Source organism: Cydia pomonella, chromosome 10 (assembly GCF_033807575.1).
Source record: "Cydia pomonella isolate Wapato2018A chromosome 10, ilCydPomo1, whole genome shotgun sequence".
NCBI classification, from domain to species: domain Eukaryota; kingdom Metazoa; phylum Arthropoda; class Insecta; order Lepidoptera; family Tortricidae; genus Cydia; species Cydia pomonella.
Genome location: NC_084712.1, coordinates 2,716,570 through 2,738,908, shown reverse-complemented (window position 1 = coordinate 2,738,908; position 22,339 = coordinate 2,716,570). Strand labels below are relative to the sequence as shown.

The 22,339-nt window shown below is 42.2% G+C and overlaps 1 protein-coding gene across 4 annotated transcripts in view; it reads left to right on the top strand.

The window, feature by feature from the left end:
* Positions 1–22,339, top strand: part of LOC133521824 (prominin-like protein) — a 130,416-nt gene that overhangs the window by 87,946 nt on the left and 20,131 nt on the right. For all 4 annotated transcript variants that reach the window (XM_061856907.1, XM_061856904.1, XM_061856905.1 and 1 more), the window contains 7 exons: positions 8,166–8,270; positions 10,196–10,337; positions 15,985–16,191; positions 17,951–18,139; positions 19,365–19,499; positions 19,990–20,148; positions 21,113–21,234. In XM_061856907.1, coding sequence (XP_061712891.1) covers positions 8,166–8,270; positions 10,196–10,337; positions 15,985–16,191; positions 17,951–18,139; positions 19,365–19,499; positions 19,990–20,148; positions 21,113–21,234 — 1,059 coding nt within the window. The remainder of the gene's footprint in view (positions 1–8,165; positions 8,271–10,195; positions 10,338–15,984; positions 16,192–17,950; positions 18,140–19,364; positions 19,500–19,989; positions 20,149–21,112; positions 21,235–22,339) is intronic.

The following is a 22,339-nucleotide window of genomic DNA, read 5'->3' as shown; positions in this document are numbered from 1 at the left end:
CATACTCTTGCATGGCTGCAAGCGGCCCGACGTGTACGGCGCTAGCGACTGCTGCAACAAGGGCGCCGGCTCGCGTTGTCTGCTGTGGTGAGTGCTGTGGCGGCCATTACATTACACCACATACTCTTGCATGGCTGCAAGCGGCCCGACGTGTACGGCGCCAGCGACTGCTGCAACAAGGGCGCCGGCTCGCGTTGTCTGCTGTGGTGAGTGCTGTGGCGGCCATTACATTACACCACATACTCTTGCATGGCTGCAAGCGGCCCGACGTGTACGGCGCCAGCGACTGCTGCAACAAGGGCGCCGGCTCGCGTTGTCTGCTGTGGTGAGTGCTGTGGCGGCCATTACATTACACCACATACTCTTGCATGGCTGCAAGCGGCCCGACGTGTACGGCGCCAGCGACTGCTGCAACAAGGGCGCCGGCTCGCGTTGTCTGCTGTGGTGAGTGCTGTGGCGGCCATTACATTACACCACATACTCTTGCATGGCTGCAAGCGGCCCGACGTGTACGGCGCCAGCGACTGCTGCAACAAGGGCGCCGGCTCGCGTTGTCTGCTGTGGTGAGTGCTGTGGCGGCCATTACATTACACCACATACTCTTGCATGGCTGCAAGCGGCCCGACGTGTACGGCGCCAGCGACTGCTGCAACAAGGGCGCCGGCTCGCGTTGTCTGCTGTGGTGAGTGCTGTGGCGGCCATTACATTACACCACATACTCTTGCATGGCTGCAAGCGGCCCGACGTGTACGGCGCCAGCGACTGCTGCAACAAGGGCGCCGGCTCGCGTTGTCTGCTGTGGTGAGTGCTGTGGCGGCCATTACATTACACCACATTAGCGAATATTAGTGTCTGGAATAATAAAATCCGAGAATTACTCCTCGAAGGTTTTCTGCAATGTCTATGTTTTGTCGATTTCCGTCCTCATACTATACTTACTATCTAGCTGTACCTATAGATACTTATGCATTTTTACCCTCTCGTTGAGTTACAATAAAATCAGTTAAGAATCCAGACGCGTTTGCCTTATGATTCACCTGCAATCAAAATTGAACCTTATCCCGTAAAGAACATGGTCCATACGAACCAGGATGCTTGAACAGTGACACGTAAAAATAATTGGTTCAATAGAAAATGAGTGTAATTTCGGTGAAATAACGTTAAATACATATTGAAAAGTGGTTAATTAGTTGGATAAATATGTTACAAAAGTGAATTAAGCCAAATGAACTTTAAGGATTAAGACAATTCGGTGTTTTTACAAAAATAGTTTTGCAAAATAATTACGTGTGATAATCGGACAAAGGACAAGGTGTATCGTGGATATAACATTTTTGTGTTGTTTAACTACAAATGAGACAGTACTGTGCCGTGTATTACAATAGTGAGTCGCTGTGATTTAGGTACATTTGTTGGACAATTTCGTGCGGCGGCGCTCACTTACCCTACACATAAAAAGTTAACAAAGGAGTGGAACTTTCCTACAGTGGTTACGTACTTTTATTGCTGTTTTTTCACTATATACGATAGACTATTAATTTATTGATTGTGATAGACTTATACTACAATGGAAAACATTGAAAAACATATAGTGATTCAAGCCGATACGCTTGAAAAGGTGAAAAAGGCGCACGTTAACTACAAAAAATCGCCTAAGGAGAGATTGACGGCTGGTTATGTAAAGGGAAGAATAGATACACTGGAGTTGTACTGGAAAGAGTTTAAAGTCTTACATGAAATGTTAATTTTGTCGATTCCTATGGAACAGCGTCAAGCTACAAATTATTTCGCCGACAACATGTTTGAGGAATTTGAAGAAGCGTATTACGCATACAAAGGCGAAATGATGTCTAAGTTAGATTGTATGGTGCCGACAAAAAGTGAGTCTAAACAAACACTTACACCTAGTACATCGAATAGTGGTGAAGTAAAATTACCACGTATTTCGCTTCCTTCGTTTAATGGCAACTACACTGAATGGCAGTCTTTCCATGATTTATTTATGGCATTAGTGCATAACAATGAATCTTTGCAAGATGTTCAAAAGCTACATTACCTAAAGGGCAGTTTAGCTGGAGAAGCGGAGGCATTATTACGACAATTTTCAATAACCGCTGAAAATTATAAAGAAGCTTGGTCAGTACTAAAGAAACGTTATGCCAATAAGAGATACATAGCAAACTGTGTTTTTAAGAAATTCTTTACACAAAAAACGTTAACACACGAATCAGCTACAGCATTAAGGCAACTGTTGGATACTTCGGTGGAATGTATGAGTGCGCTGAAACATCTAGGCTTACCTACGAATCATTGGAACGCAATTATTAACTACTCCATAGTGTCAAAATTAGACTCGAGCACTCATAAGGAATGGGAAGAGTTAATAAGCAGAGACGAGACGAACGACTTACCTAATTTTGAAAAATTAAAATCGTTCCTGGAAAATAGATTTCGTACTCTGGAGATGGTTGAACCTGCAAGTAAAGTATACAAACCTGTGAAAACAAAGATGTTTCATGTTACTGCAACGAGCGAAGTGAAGTGTACATTCTGCAATGAAGATCATTATATTTATCAATGTAAACAGTTTTCCAAGCAATCAGTAGAAGACAGATACAGTTTCGTGCAGAAAAACAATCTCTGTTTTAATTGTTTAATACCGAACCACAATGTATTTAAATGTAAACAAAAGACAACTTGTCAGATTTGTAAAAGAAGGCATCATTCGTTATTGCACCGAGAGAAACAAGCAAGTGGAGAATCGCATACGTCTGGAGAAACAAATAACAACAATAAAGAAAAGATACAAACCGTCGTCGTTGCGCACACGTCGAGCGCATCACGAGTTCTACAACCTGGTCGAGGCACTTTGTTGACGACAGCACTGGTGCATGTCACAGCGGAGTCGGGGCAGTCACACGTGCTTCGGGCTCTCGTGGACCAGGGTTCAGAGGAGTCCTTCGCGACTGCAAGGGCGGTCGAGTTGCTGGGTTTGAAGAAAACTAAAATCAGCGGAGTGATCTCTGGTGTTGAGGAGTGTGAGACGACTATCAAACATAGGGTAACATTACGCATTCAATCAAGGTACGATATTTCCTATTGTATAAATGTAGATGCTTATGTATTGAAATCTATAACCCGTCAGCTACCATCTAGGGAAATAAGAAGTCTTAATTGGCCACAAGTTAACAAATTAGATTTAGCTGATCCCACCTTTGGCTCACCAGGGAGGATTGACATTCTTCTTGGTGCGAGAGTTTACAGCGAAATCCTAGAAGCAGGTTTAATGAAAGGACCAGGAAATTTTCTTGCTCAAAAAACACACCTGGGCTGGATTTTGTCAGGGGGTAATAAGGATACTAATGCATCATTTACTATTTCACAGCACATTACAAGTCTCCATGTTACAAGACAAATTGAAGAAGATAATAATCTCCTGAAAAGGTTTTGGGAGATAGAATCTGAACTATACGCGAAGCAGAGCATGTGGACGAAAGAGGAAGAAAAGTGCGAGGAAATATATCAGCAAACAACAACGAGGGACGAGACAGGGAGGTACGTAGTACAGCTTCCTTTAAAGAACTTTCAACTTTTGAAGACACTGTAAGATCGTGTGGAAATACAAAGCATCAGGCAGTAATCAGATTAGAGCAGCTGGAAAGAAAGTTCGCCCGAAACGAGCATCTGAAAGCAGAATACACTAGAGTTATACACGAGTACTTACAGTTAGGCCATATGAAGAAGGTCGACGCAGAAGATGAAGGTAATGCAGTATATCTTGCGCATTGTGCTGTAATAAGAGAAGATAAGGAAACATCAAAGCTGCGCATAGTTTATGACGCGTCAGCAAAGGGCCCAAACGGATGTTCCTTAAACAGCAGCATGATGGTAGGACCTACGATTCAGCCAGATCTTCGTAGTCTGGTATTTAGATGGAGAGCTCATAAAATCTGTGTTATTGGCGATATTATAAAGATGTATCGTCAGGTAAGAATGCATGACAAACACACAGATTTACAACGCATAGTATGGCGGGATAATACATCTGAGAAGATAGATTGTTACAAGCTACTTACGGTGACATTTGGGACAGCAGCTGCACCTCATCTGGCTGTCCGTACTCTTCAACGTTTGGCTGATGATGAACAACACAACTACCCTCGAGGAGCGGCTGTAGTAAGAAACTCCTTTTACATGGATGACCTTATGACAGGTCATGAAGATCTCGACGAAATGAAAGCAACCTGTAAAGAAATAAATGCATTATTAAAGGCAGGTGGTTTCGAGATGCAAAAGTGGTCTAGTAACTCTGAAGAACTCCTGAAGGACTTGGTTGATGGCACGAAGACTCCGGAACCTGTAAAAGACAAAAAAGAGATTAAATTAGATAAAATAATAAAAATACTGGGACTTACCTGGGATAGGAAGGATGATACTTTTCACGTTTCAGTAAACTTACCAGCAAGCAGGATACCTGTAACAAAGAGAGTGATTTTATCTGATGTTGCTAGCTTGTTTGATCCTTTTGGATGGCTCTCACCTGTTGTAATAACAGCCAAAATCATGATCCAAAAATTATGGCTTTGTCATTGTGGTTGGGATGATGAGTTATCTTCAGAGTTGGTTGACGAATGGATGAGCTTCAGAGACGAATTACACGAGCTGCAAACTGTTGAGATTCCAAGATGGATCAAGATGTCATCTCACTGCAAAGAAGTATATCTGCACGGGTTCTCTGATGCCTCAACACTTGCACTTGCAGCTGTTGTGTATGCAAGAGTTGTCGACGAGCACGACGTTGTTCATGTCACGATGTTAGCCTCTAAAACAAAAGTAGCCCCCCTGAAGCAATTGACTGTCCCGAAGCTTGAAATTTGTGCTGCGGTGATATTAGCAAAGCTGCTGCATGAAATTTCAAGGTTATTGAACATACCTATGCACAAAATCTACGCGTGGACAGACTCAATGGTAGTGCTTTCATGGTTGCAGTCCCCACCCAGCCGCTGGCAAGTATTCGTTGGCAACAGAGTGTCAGAAATTATCCAGCATATAGATAACGACAGGTGGAGACACGTTTCGTCGGAAGACAACCCAGCTGATCTTGCCTCAAGAGGTATGAGGGCAAGTGAACTAGCAAACAATGAACTTTGGTGGAGTGGACCCAGATGGTTAAAGGAGACAAACAGTGAGATGTTAAGGGCCACTACAATTCCAACAACAGATTTAGAAAGCAAGAAATTATTCCACACTTCAGTACAAGACACACCTATTTGGGAGAGATTTTCGTCGATGGTCAGGATGAAAAGAGTGATAGCTCAATGTAAGAGATTTTTAGATTATAAAAACAGAAGACATGATATCTTGAGCGCTGCTGAATTAGATGAAGTTGAAACCTGCTGCGTGAGATATTATCAGAAACTAGTATATAGCCAAGAATTTGAAGACCTGAAAAAGAAAGGAAAGGTTAGAAACAAAAGTTCATTAATTAAACTTACCCCGTACGTAGATGAACACGATTTACTGCGAGTTGGAGGACGGTTGAGTAAAGCGGATCTGCCAGAAGACGCTAAACACCCGATTATCGTACCAAGCAAGCAACATGTTGCAAGGTTAATAATAGCGGATGCTCACACCAAAACTTTACATGGCACAATCTTGCAGACGATGACCTACGTTAGAAGTAAGTACTGGGTCATAGGTCTCAAATCATCAGTTAGAGATTTCACTCGTAAATGCATCGTGTGTATAAAAAACAATGCACTCACAAGACAGCAGCTAATGGGTCAGTTACCCACCTCAAGAGTCACTCAGAATCGCGCCTTTTACCACAGTGGAGTTGATTTTGCTGGGCCAGTGTATCTGAGAACGTCAAAGGGTCGAGGTCGTACATCTGCAAAGGGCTACATCTGCTTGTTTGTCTGCATGTGCACAAAAGCAATCCACTTAGAAGCAGTAACTGATCTTACAGCTCAAGCATTCATCGCGGCGTTCAGGAGGTTCGTCGCACGTAGAGGACATTGCGCACAATTATGGAGTGACAATGGGACTAATTTTATTGGTGCTGATAAGGAACTAAGAGATATATGGTCTAAGAGCACTAACAGTGTACCTAAAGAGATAGCTGAACTTCTTGCTAATGATGGTACGACGTGGCACTTTGTGCCGCCAAAGTCACCCAACTTTGGAGGCCTGTGGGAAAGTGGAGTACGCTCGGCAAAGCGCCACCTATTGAGAGTCAACGGAGCTACGAAGTTGACGTATGAAGAATTTTCAACTCAGCTAAGCCAGGTTGAAGCGTGTCTAAATTCAAGGCCACTCTGTCAGCTGGATGATACTCTGGACACACTTAACCCCCTCACGCCAGGACACTTTCTTGTAGGTCAAGCTCTGATTAACATTCCTGATAGAAGTTATGAAACTAAAAGTTTACATTTGTTAACACGCTGGCAACTCGTACAAAAACAAACGCAAGATTTCTGGAAAAAATGGCAGTCAGATTATTTAAACACACTTCAGCAAAAACACAAGTGGTACGATGTAGTAAAATCACCCTGTATAGGAGATGTTGTCATTATGAAGGAGCAGGACTTACCACCAGCCAAGTGGCTGCTAGGCAAGATCACGGCACTGCACGCAGGGCCTGATAACTTAGTACGTGTTGTAACGGTCCAGTGCAAGGGCAATCACATTCTAAAGAGACCGTTGTCTAAATTAATATTGTTACCTAAAACTGCAGATTAATACACAGTTAACGTCTGTAGTGAAAAATAATGAGCTATGGTGGGCAGTTAAATTTATTTAGTATGTTAATAAATTTCAGGTACTAATAATGCTGGCCGACTGTAGTTGTAATTGGTAATACCTACTCAATAAATAAGCACAAAGATTAGCGACATACCGAAGCTATTTTCCTTAAAAAAAATAACAATGTTATAAAATGCTTGTGCTATTTATTCAAAGCGCTAAATACTTTGTCCTATGTAATTTACGTTAAGTATAAAAAAGCTGCTAAGTTTATGTTATTTATGTATTTATAGGAGGATGCATTAATTACATTTTGTAGATGTCACGTGTATAAGACGGATCCCCTATGGGTTAATTCTTGATAATGGGTTACCGAGCGGATCCCAGACTTTCTTATAACCAGCGTTTAAGCATACCATTGTAACTTTATTACATGCAAATGTAATTAAATGCACAGGTAAAATAGATTCGTAAACCTTTATTTGTTTAGAAATTAAGTTTTTCCTTATTTACTTACCTATTCAACTTGTTTAAGTACAAAAATATATATAACGAATTGTTTGTTAAAGATTATCTAGATTTTAAGATATTATGCTTCACGTCGTCCATAAAAGCGAACAAAATACATACGTATTACAAACATAGAACCTCCTTTTTATGAAGTCGGTTAAACAAATGATTTACGTATACAGTCCACTAAAGTGTATGCTATGTAATAAGTTTTGTTATTATGGTTGACCTATTTAATATAGATTTTGTATTTAGAAGTAAGCTTAGGTACTAAAAAGTTAACAAAAGATACCCTACGCGGGCACGCAATTATTACCTCCGCGATGCAGGCAGTTAGTTGTTTACTTAAAGAAATTGAGCCTACTTTATCAGTTATCATGTTTCTTTGGTTCACGCCAGCGTCGCTCGAATTGTAATTAGTTATTTGTTATTATGCAAGTGAAATGCATTGAAATCATTAGTTTTGTTTATTAGTGTTGAACTTAAAACATACGGTTGTGATGTTAGTGCTTGTGATACCTATGTGTTTGGATGCATTTGGATATTATTGTTCAAGCAACTATGTACGTAAGTTTTAGGTTATGTATTTTCCTTAGTTAAGTTAAAAACTGTTGTTTTTGGCGGGCGGTATGTTTTGTCGATTTCCGTCCTCATACTAAACTTACTATCTAGCTGTACCTATAGATACTTATGCATTTTTACCCTCTCGTTCAGTTACAATAAAATCAGTTAAGAATCCAGACGCGTTTGCCTTATGATTCACCTGCAATCAAAATTGAACCTTATCCCGTAAAGAACAGTCTATGCTGGTAATATCTGTGGTTTTCTTCATCTAGATGTCTTAAATAATATCTGTGATAAAATCAAAAACCATTCCCATAAATGATTTAAAATGGTTCGTTCGTTTTCAGTGGCATGGGCGTGATGTTCATCGTGGGCGGGGTGGTGTCCCTCGTGATGGCGATCTACTTCGTGGTCGGCGTCAGCTCGCAGCGGTTCCTTTGCGATCCACTCACGTAAGACAATTATAGTAAATTACAATACTGGAGTTAAATTGACCGAGATATAAACCGTGATTACCTTTTATATTAATTTTCATCACACTTGCTCGAAAAAGGTCTGTTTTCATGCAGGTGTACTGAAGGACAAAGGCATATTTTGTTTCCGCGGGAGTTATGGATTGTGAAAAAAGCTATAACTCCCTAGGGAGTTATAGCTTTATTTTTAAATTATCACACTTATTTTTTTATTTTTATTTAAACTTTATTGCACACATAAAGAAAAATGTACAAATGGCGAACTTAATGCCAAAAGGCATTCTCTACCAGTCAACCATTGGGTCAAACAGAGACATTTGTGTATGTTGGTGCAGGAAAAAATAATAACAAATAATAAGGAAAAAATTAAACGTGAAGTCAAATAATATTAAAAATATATAAATAGTTAAATACTACTACTTATATAATGTATAAATACATATAATTATGTACATATACAAACCAAGTAGCATAAATGAGTTTTACTTTTAAAATACTGACGTTTATAATTTAATATTTTTGTTTATGTTTAAAATTATTTTATTTTATTAATTTAACAGACGTTTTAAATATGTTTACATAATTTTCAATCGTGGCTGAATGCCGAGTAGGTCTGTGCCTTCGATGCCTAACCTGACAAAAAATTGATATGTCACCGTATTTAAGAATTATTTCGCTTAAAATTTAGCTGACGAATGATTGATATGTCACCGTATTTAAGAATTATTTCGCTTAAAATTTAGCTTTTTCTTCGCAAGTGAGATAAAAAACATTGTGTGTAACTCCGGGGGTAAGAATATTGCAAACTCGGGTCTTTAATTCCCTCCAGCCTGCGGCCAAAGCCTCGTATCCAAAATTTCACTTACCCCCCTCGTTGCACAATGTACTATTTATGGAGCACGATATATCGACGCAGTTACATGCATCTTGTTCACGGGTAACTGGAGATAGCGGGTGGGTGTCGGCGTCGTGTACACCGCGCTCGGTCTACCCTCATTCGTGCGCATCGGCTGCATTCGCTTTCAACGTTACCACTGGGCGCGTCCACACTTGCTAGTCTATCCAAGCACACCACACTCACAGTTTGATTCGGATATCAATGGTTTTTTACAGCAACAAATCACAGGATTCCACACATTTGACAACAATGCCGGATTTAGAGGTCTGGAGGCCTCGGGCAATAAAAAAGTGGAGGCCCCCTGGCCCCAAATTATTTTCCAAATAAAATGGTAAATTTTCCGAAGTCTATTGTGGGGGCCCCTCTTTTGTGGAGGCCCTGGGGCTGTAGCCCCGGTTGCCCTCCCCTAAATCCGGCCCTGTTTGACAATTTAAACCCATCATGACTGAAATTTCCGTATTTATGAATTTCAATGCCTTCTATTACCAATCTTGGTATATAGTGGCGTTCTGTCAAAATGACCTTCGGACTATGCAACTTGATCCAGTGATTTGTACCCGACTCGAGGAGATGCTGAGCAATAGCTGACTTGCGAGCGTCATTGTTTCAATCGTTGTTGTCAATTTAAGTCTAGTGAAACTAACCGTGAATCATTCAAAACTGTTACAGTACTGGAGTCTGTCTACACTAACCCTGTATTAGTGTAGACCAGGGGTCACCAAATGGCTCCGCAGTCCAGATTTTTTTTTTGCTTGTTTAATAAACTCGAGTAGAAACGGACTGCAACGGTAATTTTATTTTAAGAATTGAACCCCTGAAGAACTTTAATTGGTGACCCCTGGTGTAGACGCAGGCAGACGCAGACGCGACGTCGACTTGGCTTCGACCAAGTGTGAAAGCTTTACTATAAATGGCGCACTTTCGTAGGAAAAGCAGTTACCTTGGACAAATAGTTAAATTATTTTTTGTTACCCACATTTTCATGGTATTTATGTCTTTCTTACAGAAACCCTCAAGGCAACCGCCTATTTGAAGAGCTGGACCGTTTCGTGGACCTGGAGAACTACATGTTCAACGAACGCCGTGACCCAGACTTCAACATGTCGCGGGTGCTTACTTATTGCCACAGGAACCAAAGTCTTATGCAGGTAACCATTTTTCTGGTTGATTCGTTGGCTATTCGCTGAACGATTCAACTGTAATAATTGAACCATAGTTTACTTTTTTGTTTATAGAATTCGTTTGTATTTTATGTTTTACTTTTTAACTCTTAATTGCTCAAAGGTTGACTGGAAGAGGTCCCTTATAGGGATATTTTCGCCTTTGTACATTGCACACATTCTGTATGACTGTCTTATGTACAATAAAGTGTTTACATACATTACATATTTGACGACCGGTCTGGCCTATTGGGTAGTGACCCTGCCTACAAAGCTGATGGTCCCGGGTTCAAATCCTGGTAAGGGCATGTATTCGTGTGATGAGCATGGATATTTCTTCCTGAGTCATGGGTGTTTTCTATGTATTTAAGTATTTATAAATATTTATATATTATATATATCGTTGTCTAAGTACCCTCAACACAAGCCTTATTGAGCTTACTGTGGGACTTAGTCAATTTGTGTAATAATGTCCTATAATATTTATCTCTTTATTTATCTTGTGTCTTAGATTAGGCATTTTATAATATGAATATAAAAGTAAAATACAACAAATCATACAAAAATAATACAAAATACATATAAACACATTATAAAAAACCTAACCTAGGGTGCCGCCAGCAGCGGGGCAGGGCCCAAGCTGCCGGTGGTCAGGGCCGCAGAGAGAGGAACCGGCGGACTATCCGCGCCGTGTCCAAGATCACCGCCTTCTGCATCTGACCCTTGATCCAACCACCTAGCGAGAGTCTCTCAAGGTGTTGGTCGAGACTCTTCGCTATGAGACCATTCGCTGAAACGACTATCGGGACAATGATCGTCGAATCAACATCCCACATGGCGGTTATCTCGTGAGCCAAGTCTAGGTACTTACTGGACTTGTCCTTCTCGGCTTTCACGAGATTCTCATCATGGGGGATGGTGATGTCGACGAGCACGGCCCGGCGTTGCGATCGATCTATTATCACGATGTCAGGCTTATTGGCTACAATAGTCCTGTCAGTGATAATAGATCGATCCCAATAGAGCGTGGCACGACCATTTTCGAGAACTGGCGCAGGTGAGTACTTGTAGTACGGTACTTCGCGGTCCACAAGGCCGTATAGAAGAGCAAGTTGCTGGTGAATAATCTTGGCTACGAGATTATGTCTGTGCAAGTACTCGCCGTTAGCAAGATGAGAACAACCGGAAATGATATGCCTGAGTGACTCTCCGGGACGGCGGCATGCCCGACAAATGTCGACCGTACCGTCCTTCAGGATATATTTCCGATAGTTGTTCGTCATCATCACTTCGTCCGCAATTGCACAGGCAAAACCCTCGGTTTCTCCGAAGAGGTCCCCGAATCGTAACCAGTTCACCGACGCGAGCAGGTCCACGTCGGGTCCCGTGAGGGCCTTGTAGAACCGCCCGTGTAGCACCTTACTCTCCCATGCCGCCTTGCGATCCGCAGTACTTAGTACCACAGGTTTGCGCCAGTTCTCGTTTGCCAAGGAGAGCGGCGTGAGGTTCCTGTCTACTGCCACCACATCGCGATGCATCCCACCCTCGTTGTTAAGGAAATAATTCCTGAGATTGCACACCTCGCGGTTGTGGAGATCTTTGGCGTTTAGGAAGCCTCGACCTCCACACTTCCGTGGGATGTACAATCTCATAACTGACGAGCGTGGGTGTAGCATACGGTGTGTAGTTAGCAGTAGTCGGACCCTCCGATCCAGGGCGTCCAGCTCGGTCTGAGTCCACCTTAGTATGCCAAAGGAGTATGTGAGCAGGGGCATTACCCAGGCGTTGAAGGCGCGCACTTTGTTGCCTCCTGACAAAAGACTGTTAAGGACTTTTGTGAGCCGACTGAAAAAGCGTTCCTTCACCGACTGTCTAATACCCTCATCCTCAACACCCAACGACTGTGACATACCAAGGTATTTGTAGGTTTCTGATTCAGAGATAGATCTGAAAGCCATTGCCTCAGATAGTTGTAAATTTGTTGAATTTACAACCTTCCCCCGCTGTACATGCATAACTGCACATTTATCGACACCAAACTCCATGTTGATGGCACTACTGAAGACTTCGGTGGTTTTCAGTAGCTCCAACAAGTCTTGGCTATTTGGTGCAAATAATTTGAGGTCATCCATGTACAGAAGATGAGAAACGACTTCACCCTCTCTCCGAAGCCGGCAACCTAGTCCCGAATCCTTCAGCAGGGTGCTGAGGGGATTCAGAGCTAGGCAGAACCACAGGGGACTCAGACTATCACCCTGGAATATTCCTCGCTCAATCCTTATAAAATCCTGCGGGCCAGGGTGGTCATCCCCGCCTCCTGGTTGACGAAGGACTGTGGTCCACTGCCTCATACACGCGCTTAGGAAGGCTCTTAAAGCTGTATCAACTTTATACAGCTCTAAGACCCTCCCCAGCCATGAGTGAGGCACCGAATCATAGGCCTTCTTGTAGTCAATCCAAGCGGCTGAGAGGGCCCTCTTGTTCCGCCGGATTTGTTGGCAAATGGTCATGTCTATGAGGAGGAGCTCTTTAGTACCACGGGACCCAACCCTACATCCATTTTGAGCAGTGGCCAAAATGTTATTAGCGACAATATGCGCGGTAATTTTTGCTCTCAAAATGGATGTAAGGAGCTTGTAAAGTGTAGGCAAGCACGTGATGGGTCTGTAGTTCTTCGCTTCCGTGGTACTACCGGACTTGTAGAGCAGGAAGGTTACTCCAGTTGTTAGGGAAGGAGGGAGGGAACCAAGCTCGAGGGCTTGTTGGAACTGCGTTGCCAACCGTGAGTGCGAGCACCGAAACCATTTTAGCCAGAAGTTGTGCAATCCGTCTGGTCCAGGACTTTTCCAGTTCTGGACCGTACGGATGGCACAACTTACGTCATCGGGGCTGATGGTGATAGCCCCCATAGGTTCGATATTCTCGCACTCACGTTCGACAACGTTTATCCACTCGCCCTCCGTGTGTTCAACGGGCACCGACCAGATGCTACGCCAGAAATCAGTCATGGCAGTAGCATCCGGCAGCCGCACGTCGGACACATGAGGGTCGGTTTCCTCCCACCTTCTGTATACCTTCCTTTGGTCACTTTGAAAAAGACGATTCTGCTGGAATCGGTCCACACGCTCTCTGTAGCGGCGAATACGGTTTGCCCATGCATAGACTTTCTGCTTTAGAAAGTCGATGCGCTCTGTGACATTGGCCATGTAGTCGCGGGGCCTGATATCCGTCCCCGCGAACGCCTGGTACACAAAGCGCATTACTCGGGGGCGGTTGTTGCCCCCCCTGAAGCAGGTCAGCTTTGCAATGAGAGTCCTAAACGAGGTGATACGTCGCTCGATCCGCGCTTGCCATGCAGGCACACCTCCGACGGTCCTAGGTGCACGTTCAGCGTCCGGAAACTTGACTCGAGCAACACGGCACGCCGCGATGGCTCCGCAGTACATGATCGAGTGCGTATCATCTAAATCTTTACTAGTCCGTATGTGTGGCTCTAGTAAAGCGTTCAGGGCTCCCACTAGCGCTAGGTTGCGTCTATTCATAGGCAGACGTGGTAATCGTGGCCTAGAGTGAGTTGTGGAGCGATACTGCTTAATTGCCTCATCCAAAGTCCTCCTCAGTTGCTCATTAGCAGGGGTGCTCATGCTCTGACTCGCAAAGTCCCCCTCGTCGGTACTGAAATCGACCCGCGGCGCCCCCGGTGCCAGGTCGGGTGCGGGCACCGGATCCGGCGTCGTGGCGGGCAGATCCCGCACAGAGGTGGAGGCCGCGCGAGCAGAGAGAGCCTCCAGGCGAAGCCGGTCAAGTGTCGCGTCGTCCAACCGCTTTAACCGTTGAATGACGCGCACCTGATCCGATAGTCGTTGCTCCGACACGGTGATGGTAGGTTCAAGAGCCTGAAACAGAGGCAGCATACTTGAACGATACGCGGATAATTGTGTTCCCCCCTCTGTAGCCCCATAATAGGCGCGCATGACATTCTCATTAATGGATTGAGACCATCTCATGCGTCGCACTATACCACCGGCAGCGGGAGCCGTGGGCGGGGCAGGATGTCCCGCAGGCCCCAAGCGTGCCGGCAGCGGTGGCCGCCCTCGTCGCGCAGGTGGTCGTGGCGGCGGCGGTGGCGGCCCGCTCTCGTCACTGGACCCGTCTGTGTCAGGCGCTGTCGCGAACTCGTCGCCTGACGACGATGTGGACGGGGAGCTGGACGAGGCGGGCGGGGGTGGTGGTCGTGCGCTTGTTGTGTCCGCTTTTGCTCTGCTCCTTGTAATCATTGCTAAACTACGCGTAGTTTTGCCGATGAAATGTCAAATGTTGGTATTGTGACTGTGACCCATGGTCGGGGCGTAATTTCAATCGACCACATGATGTAGTTGTCAATGTGTTCACTGATTGGTATTTATCACGTTTTTAAGCAAAAATCGCGTATAAAAATATATTTTTAGCAAAATTGATTTGAAAGGACGTCTGACAGTGGCAGCGGTTTTTTTTTTTTTTTTTTTTTTTTTTATTATTATTATTATTATTATTATATTTATTATTATTATTTATTTATTATTTACATACATACATAATTTGACTCTATAGCGGTACGCCAAAAAAATCTGCAAATGGTGTTAAAAGCATGAAAATCGGTACGATTGGTTTTACGCCATATGAATCAAACACACAAAAAAAAAACAAAGGAGAGGAGTTATGACGTCATCTTTTTGATTGGGATTATTTTCTTGTTCTGAAACCAATGATATGTTATACAATGAAAGGGATTTTTGAGCCAATTTTAGGAATATGTCACACATTTCAGGCACTTAATTTAGAATTAAATAAAAAAAAAAAATTCAGAATATACCAAGTTTGGGTGCCCAAATACGATACGGTTGAATTGAATATTTTTTGGAAAATATACTTCAAATGACCTAATATCATTCTTTTTTCTATGTATTTAAGTATTTATATAATACATTTATCGTTGTTTAGAGTAATTTTTTTTTATTCCGTAGAGACCTCTTATAAATTATGATGTGTTACAACCGGTACTAATCGAAAGTAAACTATTGGGTGGTACTTATATAGGTACACCATTTTGAATTATTTAGAAATTTTGTATCCAGTTCAATAGAAAATATTTCTAATATTTAAAAAAAAATTTTACAGTACATATGGGGCTACTTTATAGCACTAGTGCGAGAAGTAGCATATTACGTTACTGTGTCGAACATTTAAAGGGCCATATGTACTGTAAAACGTTGTACGATACATGTGCGAATAGGTAATTCGCAACTCGTGTCGATTTAAAATACTCCCTTCGGTCGTGTTTTAATTTATCGCCACTCGTTTCGAATTTCCTATTTTTCGCACTTGTATCGTAATGTACTATTTTAAATGTTTGAGTAGATTAGTAGTGAGTAGATTTTATTTATTGTTTATTTCCTGTCATGTAGGGTTTAGATTTCATTTAATGTTTATTTTGAATCTAAAATTAATTTAATATTTATCGGTCATTCACAAACCGAAAACAAAGATCAGCACCGTGTGTTTTAAGCCGGTCACATTATTTCTACGTTTGACATTTGTGGTTGTCATTTTAGTCTACGGAATAATATAGTCTTGTAAAAATCTCCTTCTATTTCAGACCCTCCAGCTGCACCGCCTCATCGACCTGGAGGCCCTCAAGCAGCAGGCGGCGCAGGCCGTGCAGCGCCGCGCGGCCGCGCTGCGCCCCACCTTCCCCGGCCACGGCCGCCCCGTCACCATCCTCAAGCCGCAAGCCAAGCTCAAGCTGACCCGCCTAGCCGAATCCGGATTGTCGGACTTCGACTTTGATCGCATACTTCACGCGGTGAGTAAACAGTCTCATCTCAGTCTGTCCAGATAATTAATAGACAAACCAGTCACCGTCCTAAAGCCTCAAGCCAAGCTCAAGCTGACTCGCTTATCTGAATCCGGACTGGACTTTGACTTCGACCGCATCCATCATGCTGAGAATACCGTATGTAAAAATAGACAGAAGGAGACCGACGAGCCGCCTCAGATCGACGTTTGCTGGTCAGGCGATCAACTTTGTAGTGTGTGTACAGTGGCGGGGCAAGACCAAAATTTTATGTGGGCAAGGTACATTTAGCGGCGCCCTCTGGTGGCGCAAGAAATAAACATTTTTACGTTGTGTCCGAGATATAGTTATTTGAGGCGCGAGACCGTAGGCGGTGGCCCACGGCGCCCTGTGTGTGTATAACGCCTCTGTTGCACCTTACTATACAGGGCGTCCCAAGACTATGGGACATCAAGGGAAAGTACCTTAAATATAAGACATAGGATATTTTGCCAAAAGGAGACTATTTTATTTTCAAAACTGACTAATACTGCATTCAAAGATTTAAAAAAAATAAGTTACTTTGTCTGGAAATCGATCCGACTCAAATACATCCTGTATTTTTATGATGCCAATCGAAATAATGCATAAAAAAATAAGTCGTCTCAGAAATATGATATCGCAAAAGAAACTAATAGAGTAAAATTTTTGATTACACATTTCAAGATTCGGTTTAATTCCCAGAAAAAGTAAGCAATTTTCAAATTTATTTTAGAAATTATTTGAATGCAATATTACTTACTTTTAATAATAAAATAACGTCTTCTTTCAGCAAAATATCCTATCTACGATATTTAAGGTACTTTCCCTTGATGTCCCATAGTGTTGGGACGCCCTGTATATAAGTAGCGTACATTGTAGCTTTAACCACAATAAACCCAGCCGAAGTAGTTCTCCTTTAACGTCCCGCCTCACATGGAGGTCCTGGCAGGATCGCCATGTAAGGTGTCGCGGCAATGATACAACTCTTGGTGTTTAAATACAAATATATTATGTTAAAATAACGCATATCTTATACCTTTAAACGAGCAATTCTTGTATATATATATATATATATATATCGGGGATCTCGGAAACGGCTCTAACGATTTTGCTGAAATTTGGTATATGGGGGTTTTTGGTGGTAAACAATCGATCTAGATTAGTCTTATGTTTGGGAAAACGCGTGTTTTCGAGTTTTCATGCGTTTTTCTTTCGACGCAGAATATGGTCGCTAATTTCGTGTTGCCGGCCACTGTCCGTCTGGTCCAGCGGGTTAAGACGCGGATTGCTAAACGAGTGTTACGGGTTCGAATCTCGCCCGGTGACTAACTTTTGTTTTTTTTTTTATGTTCAAGTTTATATATCATTTTTTAATTTTTATTGTTTTAGACAAGTTTAATTTAGAAAAAAAATGTAGTTAAGATTATCACCTATACACCATCATATTACAATAAATAGTTATAACCGAGCAAAGCTCGGTCGCCCAGGTACTATACTATTATATACTACATCTACATACATGTGGGGGTGAAACATAATACACACACTACACCTTCCTTAAACTGGCAGCAGAGGGAAACTATCTGAACGTCCACCTCCCACGTAACCCAAAATGGAGAAGAATGTAGAAAATAAACAATAAAATCGACCTTGTCCAAGGGGCTAAAGCTTAAAGCACGAATACCGTGTTTTAAATCCTCGTCTATTCATTTTCGGATTTTTAAACGCAAATCCTTTCTAATTCCAGCTGGAAACTAACATGACGAACCTGTCGCTGGACACATTAGCGACGCAACTCGACGCAACAGCTAACTCGCTCGTCGACCGCTCTGGCTTCGTGCGAGTTTCCATAGAACTACGAGACGCGGCGGTGATGTTGACGGCGTATCATACTAACATCGTCACACCCATGCTCGAACACACGAGGCAGCTGAATGTAAGTGAACTTTATGGCAACGCAATAAAGTCTACATTAGTGACGCAACTCGACGCAACAGCTAATTCGCTCGTCGACCGCTCTGGCTTCGTACGAGTTTCCATAGAACTACGAGACGCGGCGGTGATGTTGACGGCGTATCATACTAACATCGTCACACCCATGCTCGAACACACGAGGCAGCTGAACGTAAGTGAACTTTATGGCAACGCAATAAAGTCTACACTAGTGACGCAACTCGACGCAGCAGCTTTCTGAGAGCCTACTAACCACGTTCGACGTGTCGCATTTCTGTTGCACTTGTCAATTCGTACGTAAGTGTGATAGGGAAGCAACACGTCAAACGTGGTTCGTGGTAGGCCCTCTGGCTTCGTGCGAGTTTCCATCGAACTACGACATGCGTCGATTGTTACGTCCATCGTACACACAGGACAACTGAACGTAATTGAACCCTATGGCAGCGTAATAAGGGCCTCTTTTGAGCTAACTCTGGTCAATCGCTCGCTTGTACTTAGTACTTATGGGCCTTATCGACAATGCATGATGACTATTGCTATAATGTAATTTACTAGCAACGTCCGTTACATTGGCTTTACTACCATATCGTATCAGTTCTATACATCTTCTTCTTCGCGATGTCCCGGCATTTTGCCACGGCTCATGGAAGCCTGGGGTCCGCTTGACAACTAATCCCAAGATTTGGCGTAGGCACTAGTTTTTACGAAAGCCACTGCCATCTGACCTTCCAACCCAGAGGGTAAACTAGGCCCTGTTGGGATTAGTCCGGTTTCCTCACGATGTTTTCCTTCACCGAAAAGCGACTGGTAGTAAATATCAAATGATATTTCGTACATAAGTTCCGAAAAACTCATTGGTACGAGCCGGGGTTTGAACCCGCGACCTCCGGATTGCAAGTCGCACGCTCTTACCGCTAGGCCACCAGCGCTTTTTTACCGCTAGGCCACCAGCGCTTTTTTTCGTGTCAGTTCTATACATAAATATTATAAAAATATCTTGGATATTCTTATTCTGTAGTAAATGTTAAATCTCCATCATCTAATGTTGAGCTTCATTTAGTTGGGCCGTATGCTTGTTTGCCACCGTCGTGGTATAAAAAAAATCTGATTTAATAATATTGTAAAATGTAAAATACTTATGTGTTAATTTTCCTTCAGTATAGTGAAGTAATAAATAAAAATAAATCTAATAATTTTAATTTTTGCAGGTGACGGCAACGAGGTTGCGTGACGGTCTGCGCTTCAACCACTCCTCACTGAAGGAAGCCATCGGGTACCTCATACATGAGACTTCACAGGCAGAGACCTTCCTAAACCGACAGGGGCTGGATGTCATACAAACCGTGAGTCTTTCTAAATTGATTAATAGACACAAAACAGACTCGTTTGATAAGTGTGAAGGCATGACAACCCATAACTATAGGTTGTTATTTCATGTCTGTCTGGAGCCTTAGAGTTTTCAAACAGCCGGCGATGTTTTTTTTTTTTTTTTTTTTTTTTTTTTATTTTTTTTTTTTTTTTTTTTTTTTTTTTTTATTTTTTTTTTTTATAAGATATGTATAGCGTGGTCCCTGCTCTGCTCAGCTATCAGTCCTACTTTGTTTAGCTTGCAGAGCAGAGACATCGTGTCAATGTGTTTCTGCTACTGCTGCTCCTGCCACTGTCTGAGGTTGTTAACTTAAATACCCTCTTGTTAACCTACCACCTACCAATCCAAAGTGATAATCTAATTCACAATTCAAAACCTCAATATCTTTTCTGGCCGGCAATATTACAATTAACTTGGTGTTTGTTTTTCTCTTTATACATAATGTTTTGGTTTTCTTTTCCCAGCTAATCCAAGACTTCGCGAAGGTCGTAGCCCAAAGACTGAACGAGTACCTGGACATGGTGAGCCACGCGGCCGAGCACGACGTGGGTTATTGCGCGCCCGTGTCCAACGCCTTCAACGCCACGAGGGATGCGGCTTGCAAGAAAATACTTATGCCCGTGGTACGTTCATGTAATATGGTTATAGTACATTATTGTATTGTTGCGGAAACGGGTACTCGTGGATGAGTTTTGATTTTGTCGGACGACGCTAAGCGAAGTCCGACAAAAAGACGAATCTACGAATTGATATTCTAGTTAAAGCATATGTATAGATTTTTTTCCAAACATGCGAGAAAATAAGGTAAAATAATTATAATTTAAGCATCACCACTGAAATCGAATCTTCACATCAAAAATGTAAAAAATAATTTTCCTTTTTATTATTATTAGAAATTTAAAGGTACAATTTTTGCCATTCAGTACCATTCAATATTCATTCATTCAATATAATCTGTATATACACGTATGAGATCTTGTAAGAACGAGACATGTAAGATCGTTTATCTGACTATCTCATTCTGTCCTATAGCTTGAAATGATGCTGACCGGGTCGTGTAGACGCGATCCGCGGCTGTATTAATTGGCTGTTTGCCTTTTTCTTAGTGGATACATGTTTTAAAAAGTGAAAAACAATACAGTAATGAATTTCCCGTCCACTAAAACAGGGCAATAATGGTAAAAAAATAATTAAATTTGAGTTTAACTATAATGAAGAACTGTCCATACCATTTTTGCTACAATAAGGTGAATATTTAGAAGCGTATTGGAGAAAAAAATATTTAATAAATGTCAGAATATCGCGTTGTCCCATTAATCTCGCTAATACGTCGCTATCGTTTCATGCAATGTGGAAAGGATTTACTCGCGTGCATTCCCCGGTACGCTTCAGTGTAAGAGCCAGTTTCCACATGTCGGATGTCGGGTCCGGATGTAAATCGGATGTTCCGAGCGCAGAACATTTTCTACGAACTTATTCACACTTGGCCGACATCGATTTTGTGTCTGGCAAGTCCTACGAACACGTGTCGAATCTCGCTCGCTCACCGCGCACGTGCAGCTGCAGCTAACGCTGGTCGCCCCGCAGAACGGGTACTGGATGGCGCTGGCGTGGTGCGTGCTGCTGCTGGCGCCGCTCCTGGCGGCGGCGCAGCGCCTGGCGCGCCTGTACCGCCACGTCGACCCCTACCCCGGCCCGCTGCAGGAGGCGTACGTACCGCTTCGTTCATTATACACACGATTTAACATAAGGGTGATCGGTTAAAGCTGACGCGTTTCCAGATTTCCAGTCGGAAATTCGGTTCCACGATTAGAAAGAGTAAAATAACAACAGTTAAAAAAAAATGCAAAAAGCCACGTAAACAAAAGTCACTTTAATTTAATAATTCATGATGAAAACATCTGCCCAGACGTTAATTTACTCTTTCTGATTCTTGATATGAGTGTTATATTCAAAGAACTCAATGAAAAACGTGCTACTTTATATTTCGTGCTGGAAACGTCATAAACAATCAGCTTTAAGTGATCGAATGTAGTCCAAGTTAGAAATGTACATCCTTTAAACGTCGAAGATTCTATTGACACTTTGCAATAACTTTCTGATTCAATTCAAATTGTCCATTTAACGGTAAATCACTTCATACGGCAAAAAAAAGGAGACTGGACTAACTGGCCCATTTGACCGATAAGAGCAAACAGTTTATCACCGGATATGTTATTTTAAGTTGTTTTACTTTTACTATGGCAGGTAGTCTCAAATCTTTATGTGAATAGATTATCGCCGCAAAAACTAGCGTGACTTAACGTGACTGTTCTCGTATAATTTTTTTTCGATACTAAGTTCCTGTGTCGCAGATCATGCATCAGGTTTTGTTACTGTCGATGATTTTGTCACGATATTTTAATTTTTTAATCGTTTTCTCATGATTTTCCTTGTGTCATACAAAAAAAAAATTAACAAAGATTTGACAAATCTTTTCATACAAAAATATAAAAAACCTTTCCGATTCTTTACGCTTATTTTGATTAGTTCACGGGCTACATGGGGTCCATGCAAATCTGCCCGTCTCCTTTCCAGCAATTATACACTTATTAATTCCAAAAAATACTTAAGCTCTTAGATAACCTATTAAAGTTTTCTTGTACGTAATAAAGATTATACCTCCAATTTGTTTAAAAGAAGTACATTTCTAATATTAACTAATATTTCCTAATTACCACTTTTGTGTCATTGAAGAAAACATTCGAAAAATCTCAAATCAAACTTCTATAAATCTACTAAAACTTAAGCAATTTAGTTCCCATTTAGTCTTGT